This window comes from Hylaeus volcanicus, chromosome 2 (genome assembly GCF_026283585.1).
Source record: "Hylaeus volcanicus isolate JK05 chromosome 2, UHH_iyHylVolc1.0_haploid, whole genome shotgun sequence".
Lineage (NCBI taxonomy): Eukaryota > Metazoa > Arthropoda > Insecta > Hymenoptera > Colletidae > Hylaeus > Hylaeus volcanicus.
The window spans coordinates 415,510-422,571 of NC_071977.1; the positions used below are offsets into that span (position 1 = coordinate 415,510).

Genomic DNA, 7,062 nt, shown 5'->3' on the forward strand with positions numbered 1-7,062 from the left:
TGTACCTTTAGTTAGTGGCGCCATCTTACAAAAGCTGTGGGAACTATTTTCACTACAAACTTGGGTGTCTCACTGTTAGATGGCGTCACTGTGGATTGAAAAAATGAGTTCTCTCTCCGCCGCTAGATGGCAATAAACGGGCTCATTGTAATACATAGTTCATACATGAGATTAAATTAACAAATCCTTTACATCAAAGATGTATTTTTATAGCAGAATGCAAAATATACGTGTATCTACAATAAATCAAATGTACAAACAGTTATTGATCAGTAGTATAAGGAATTATAATTATTCTTCGAAGCAAAGTGCTATTATGCATAAATTATTAAAGCGAAGTCAACCAAAGAGGTAAGTACGAACTAAGAATATACTTCCTATGCTACACAAGTTTTGTTTTCTATATAATTTACTAGTTGTTTATGAAAGACCACGTCATAAAATTGTAGGAATGCAATTGATAATATTAGTATTGACAAAACAGTGAAAAGGGGACCTTCTATACATACAACTCGAAGAATGAATGTTTTGAATAAAATTTTCATGGAACACGTCACAGATTTCATGTCAACAGGAGAAATAGATCCTGCCCTTGCAAACAAAAGCATTGAACTTACCGATTTAAAAATAACTCAAGATTTTAAACAAATTAATATATCTTTCATAGATATTAGCAATGATAAATCCGATACAGAAGAAGTATTGAGGAGATGCGCACTTCAGTTAAGACACGAATTAACTCAACTTCGCGTTATAGGCTGTGTACCTCCTATTCAATTTTTAAAATGTAAGCATTATAATAGAGTTAATGAAGTAGAAGAAAGATTAGCAATAGCAGATTATGGAGAAGATTATATACCTTCTCTATATCCATGTGTTCCAAATCATGTTGTAACGTCTAAAAAAACCATTAATAAAGACAATGAAATGTCAATGGAAAGTCAAGATTTGGATAGTCCAGATGACACTTTCCATATAAGTTTACCATTAATGAGACACGATGTATTTGGTTTGGATCATTACAGAATTATGACAAAGGTATATTGCATGGTTGAGATTTACCAATTAACCTACTAATAACAATTTAAAGCTACATTTTTTTCTACAGATTAAATCATCATTGAAACAATCGCAGCAATCCATATTAGTACGAACAAAGCGCCAATCAAACGTAACCTCCTCTAGTACGAACATAAATATTCAACCAGATTTTTCGACTGAGACGAACGAGCGAGAACAATTTGCAGAATTTATCAAAAAAAGACAGAGAGAGAAAAGAATGAAAGTTAAGAAATTTTCCAATCAAAACATTGACGATCTTAACGAAGATATATACGATGATTTTGATGATTTTAATATTGTTAATGATGACTTGATTGATACAGATAATTTTGATGACGTAAATGATGAATATAAAAACTAATTTATTATATATATGTATATATGTAAATAGAATAATTAAATTTATATATCTCATAACCAAGTAACGATGATAAAGTTTATTGTATAATGTTTTTTTATTGTGATTTATATCAAAGATTTTTTATTTTATACTACAACTATACATAATGTACAATTCAACTTCTCTCCATCGTTACGCTTGCAATTTACACGCAATATTCACGTAAAATATTGATCCCAATGATTTCATTTGCTTTTACCTTATTTAGATTTACTTATGATTCGAGTATCACGAGTATCACAAGTACATGTTTCGAAGTATTTATGTAGGTTATAAAATCGAATTCACATGTTACAAATCAAACTCTATAACATAAAAATCTCAACACTTTAATTAATGTTACTGAAATAGTTTAAGAGGTTAAGAACTAATATGGCGTGACATAAGTTGGAAATTAAATTGCATTACAATATTACTTAATATGAAATGATTTGGTATGTTGTAGTGCATACACCTAGTCTACCTAGTCTATCACACAAAGTACGCTGTTCATTCGATTGCACGACAAAGTCAAAGAATGTAATTTAACTATAAAATTGTGTACTAAACTTCAACTGGATCGTGATTGCGACGTATTTAGTTCTTGTTCTTCCACGGCTTTCGAATCAACTTCTTCGTCCGTTACAGTGAGCGAGATTTGTTGTTCGTTTACGGATTTAATATTTGGACGAATATTCGTCGCTGTTAATTGAGGTATCGAATCACTTAAATTACACGCTTCTAATACGTATTTATTGAAAATGTCACTTTTATCTGCGTAAACATGATGACCTGCTCCTGTTATCGCCTACAAGTAACGAAAACGTATATTATACAATTCAAAATTCATAATGTTATCTATTTTTTTTTTTTTTTTTTTTTTTACCTGAACGTTAATGTAAGACGATGATCTAGCTTGTTTAAGCGTCTCCCAAGACGAGTTATCTACCCACGATCGACTACCATATAACAAAGTTATCGGAATTTCTGGACTCAATTTGTCTATTCTTCTGACAATAGGATTTTTGGCCCAGCCAAAACCTTGCATCATCGCGTGAAATGCACTTTCACCCCTATTTTTGAAAGACATTATTCGAATTGAATTTCATATTCAAAGTAATCTTATATTTTACGAACGTAAAACTTACGACGGAGTTTGAGCATTACACTGATGTATGTACTGCGAAATTACAGTAGTATCATCTAAGATAGGTGAAAATTTCTTTACGATATCTGGCCTAGTTTTCTCAATTAGCCACTGTCCTAGAAAAAAACAAAATTTCAATTAAAACTTGAATAGCATACAGCGCGAAACTGTACATTGTAAAAGTTACAAACCAAATGGACCTGCTACCCTAACGGCCCATAATGGATTCAGCGGTTGCACCACGTACGCTATAGCTTTCACCCAAAATGGTATAGGTTGTTTTGAAGCTGGTTCAACTGGTCTTTCAGGAAAACCCCAAGGATCCGCAAGAATAAGATGTTTAATCCTATCAGGATGCTGTATAGAATACGATGCTGCAAGAAAGCCACCCATGGAGTGACCCAACAGCACAAATTTTTCCAGCTGCATTTCCCTTCTCCATTCTTCAATGGATTCAACTAGTTGCTCTTCAGCTTTTTGCGCTTCATTGCTAAAAACTGGACGGCTACTTCTTCCAAAACCTTTGTAGAGAATTTGTAGAAAATTGACAATTAAAAAAGAAGGTAATGGAAGAGAATGATATTCGTTACTAGGAGCACACAAAACATTTTTATACCGAATCAAAGATTTGCAAAGATTTTGAGAACATGCTGAATCGTCTATTTTACAGATTGTAAATGATTCCAAAGTTCAATCTTACTCATCTATGAGTCATTCTTCATAATTGTATACAAGAACCTACCATCAAACAGAACTGCTCTGTTCTTATAACAAAAATAATGGAAACTAATAACACTAAAATATTAGCATTATTTGTTGCATATTATTTTGAGGTAAGTTTATTATTTTTTTTAACATTTACCTAATATGTCAATAGCGTATACTGGTCTTTGAGAAGCTAGCACATCTAAATTTAAACACCACAATGCTACTCCTGCTCCTAAGCCATGTAGCAAGACAATTGGTGTCTTTGGTGATTCCTCGTTCAAAGAAATAGTCCATATTTTATCTGCTGTCCCTACAACTGGTCCTATGTCGACATACCATCCACGATATGTGGTTTTCAAATCTGTAATTTAATAAAAATATAAAATTACTAAAATAGTCATCTTTGATATATTAAAAATTACATTGTTGGATACAAAGAAAATATACGAATTAAACTTACAGGAAAGAATTTTCTTCTCCGCGGCACGTAGCATAGTCGAAGATGAAACAGACCAGCTAATCCATTCCCAAATCCAGCTAAAAAAAAAAAACACAAATTATATTATCAATCAATTGTGTATTATGCAATATTTCCCTTTCTAGATAAAATAGATTAAAATGATCACATTCTATGATTATATTTTTAAACAAACCTTTAATTACGCATTTAAGGAATCACACATTTAGTTAAATAAAAAAGTTTTTTAATTCAAACATCCTTCCTTTGAATCATTGTATTATGTAGCTTGGTAATGTTACAATGTCAGTTTATGCAGGACTTGAAAACATTGCATGATAACGGTGATGAGTAATGAAACATGAAATGCACAATGATGGTTAACAAACAATGATAGCACGACACTTTAATACACGATTTCAAAAAGAAATAAACGTTTAAAGCAAACATGAAACGAACTTATTCTACGAATTTTTTTGGTTAGCGTTCTTCGTGGTAAAACAATTTTAGCACATGACCTTGAAATACGATTAAATGTATGTACATATGTATATAGATCATTTCTTACCTTCCTTAATAATTTCCTCTCTTACGTACGCATATAAGTACATGTCAAAATCATCTCGCAACACTTTCGAGCATCATCTGCGATGTGAATCTATTCTTTGTGCAAATTTAAGTTAAATGATTCGAAAACGTCAGAAACAGATCTTAATCTCGGGACAGAAAACCGTTGAATCGAATAACGCAATGTGACGAAAGTCTGTCGGTTGATATCGTATTACATGAGAACGCAAAAATCAACTAAAAATCGATGAGAAATGCGAATAAGGAGAATACAACTGACAGTTAGCAAGAAAGAAGAGAAAGTTCGTTTAATGCGTACCTTTTCGATTTAACAACTTCATGATCTGCCATTAGCTTCAGGGATACTTATGCGGTTCTTTAGCGATGGTTTCTTTGTTGACAATGTGGAAAAACGGTATGTCGACGTAGTCGGTTCTATTATCTAGTCCAAGTGTCGATTCGAGTGTATACTGACTAAGGAAAAATGGAAGAGAGAGTGGGAGAATCAGCTGATACACAAACGAACTGGAGAACTTGTCTTTTCGAAAACATATATTCTTGTATAATGGAATGCTGTTTTTACAAGCTTCGCTAAGCATAGTTTGTATTTTGCTATATTTATTTCATTCGATTACAGTATGTCACTCCGATAGAAACGTTTGATTTATTAATAGCAACATAACCTAACATTAGCGCGGTAACTGTTATCAACGCCATAATGTATGAGATGTACTGAAATGTACTTTTTCAAAAAGTAGGTAGACAGTATTCATATCGCTATAATGAGTTTCTCTGTTTGCCAGTAAGATATGACAATTTGTAATAATAATCGATGATTATATTTTATCGTGCTATGTTTGTATACTCTTGGCAATTACATTCCCTAAGCAAGAGCACATAATCTTTTTCATATATACGCGACAGATAAACATGAAAGTTACAGGGAGACAAAACCTTATAATAACCTCTAGAGATCTTTAATCCTTTAAATAGAGTAAGGATGAATAATAATCTGTCGTTCACTGATATAGGAAAATGATTGAGGTTAAAGGTCTATGGGTATTGATAAGAATATAAACTAATTAACATCGATTGTAGTATTAAAAGTATATGTAAATAATAATTGAAAACGTGATGTAATCCCCATTCTTAATGCGATCATCGAAATATTACACGGTTATGTTATTCGTGAAATTACCATTGCTTTTGTAATTTCACGATGTAAATTTGAATGCATCTAATGCATTCCGTCTATGCAACGTGTAACAGAGACAAAATTTAAGGGTATTACAATGAAGAAAAGAACACCAGACAAGACATTTTATAATGATCAGAGAGCCTCTGTATACAAGCTCTGGGTGCTTTTGGCTCTCCCGACAATATGAGCTATTCATTCCAATCAGCACATCCTCATTGCACTCGTGCATGATTCTCATTACTTGGTCCAATTGTTTCGGGAATTCAAAGTTGCACGATAGCCGGCTTATTGTACTTCCACTCTTGTCTTTGATACACATTTGTAGCGTGCTAAATGTACGAACAAAATTCATGGACAAAATAAAGGATGGTAACAACTGATTCATTCGAAAAAGGAGGGAAAATTGTCCCACCATTTTGTACCGTCGGAAACATTTAAAAAAATCAACGCTGTATTACAAACACGGAACTATAAGAAGAAAAAATTTACGGGTAATAATATACGGAAAAGTGTATAATGTAATATTATTCTATAATTCAAACTCTTCCTTCTATACGATCGATAACAAATAAAAGTATTTTTTATCGTACGCTCGCTACTCAAAATTTGTATCTAGATAAGAATCGTGGTTCGTGAACTGTCGTTAAGCAGAAATCGATTATTTTGTCTGATAACGAAAGCATGTTTGGAACGTTATCATTTATTCGTATTTGTGGTAATTCTTAAATTACTTCATAGGAAAGGAAGCATCGATCAAAAATGAACGTTAACTCGTTTGGTTGTGGGAAGACGAAACATGGAAATGGTGTTGACCTCCCTTCTCAAACGTAAAGTGGGCCTGCACTATTTTTATTTCATAGACAAAATGCATCGGAGGTGCACAGGAGGGTAGTGAAGAGGGTTTACATTTCGAAAGCCGCATACAAGGAAAGGCAGGATGTGAACTGTGCTTGTGTGTATACGTATTACGATATGACGCATAGCATGCGTGGCGTAAGGATACACGTGAAGCTCGGGCGTCGTCTGCTGACACTACTTTCTTGTCTGCCAGTCAGAGAGGAGGATCCTAAACGGAACGAGCAATTTCAGAACCAACATCGCACGTCGCATTTTGCATTGCTATGCATTTCCTTAACGCTGAAAAAATTAAGCCTTTTTGCATTTTTTGCATTGCATTACATTGGATTGCATTGTTCCCATCGTTTGCGACTCTAACCTTGCACAAACTAATTTAATGTGTATTTAACGTTATTCTCTAATGGTTCTACGTTAACGTCATACTGTTTTTATAGTTATTTTGGCAATACAATGAACTTGATACCAAAATCCGATCGATAATACACGAATGCGAGTCGATGCTTGTTTTCAAAGATTATTAGTGCTGGATCGGTCGGAGTATGTGTATCGGTCATTCTCCATTGTTCTTTAACGACGCAATTATCAGCATGTGAAGAAACAAATCGTTTTTCCTTGATGCATCCGAACTAGTGATTCATAATACAAAGGCGTTGTCCTTCGGATTCCATGATCCCCCCCCCCCTCCC

The 7,062-nt window shown here is 33.5% G+C and overlaps 2 protein-coding genes across 5 annotated transcripts; one reads left to right on the forward strand and one right to left on the reverse strand.

The window, feature by feature from the left end:
- Positions 1 to 140: 140 nt before the first annotated feature.
- Positions 141 to 1,487, forward strand: LOC128872907 (uncharacterized). Its single transcript, XM_054116072.1, has 3 exons — positions 141 to 351; positions 450 to 1,038; positions 1,109 to 1,487. The coding sequence occupies exons 1-3, from the start codon at positions 200 to 202 to the stop codon at positions 1,421 to 1,423; spliced, it is 1,056 nt and encodes a 351-aa protein (XP_053972047.1). The 5' UTR covers positions 141 to 199; the 3' UTR covers positions 1,424 to 1,487.
- A 25-nt stretch (positions 1,488 to 1,512) lies between these two features.
- On the reverse strand, positions 1,513 to 5,385 carry LOC128872905 ((Lyso)-N-acylphosphatidylethanolamine lipase). Of its 4 annotated transcripts, XM_054116070.1 has the most exons (8): positions 4,640 to 5,385; positions 4,322 to 4,557; positions 3,757 to 3,833; positions 3,451 to 3,657; positions 2,780 to 3,109; positions 2,590 to 2,704; positions 2,328 to 2,514; positions 1,513 to 2,249 (listed from the first exon to the last, which is right to left on the reverse strand). In XM_054116070.1, exons 3-8 carry the CDS (start codon positions 3,788 to 3,790, stop codon positions 2,013 to 2,015), a joined length of 1,110 nt encoding a protein of 369 aa, XP_053972045.1. In that variant the 5' UTR covers positions 3,791 to 3,833; positions 4,322 to 4,557; positions 4,640 to 5,385; the 3' UTR covers positions 1,513 to 2,012. The 4 variants fall into 4 exon arrangements, with proteins under 4 accessions (XP_053972045.1, XP_053972043.1, XP_053972046.1 ...); XM_054116068.1 differs by lacking the exon at positions 4,322 to 4,557 and having other exon boundaries at positions 4,640 to 5,381; XM_054116071.1 differs by lacking the exons at positions 4,322 to 4,557; positions 4,640 to 5,385 and adding an exon at positions 4,213 to 4,268.
- Positions 5,386 to 7,062: the final 1,677 nt, after the last annotated feature.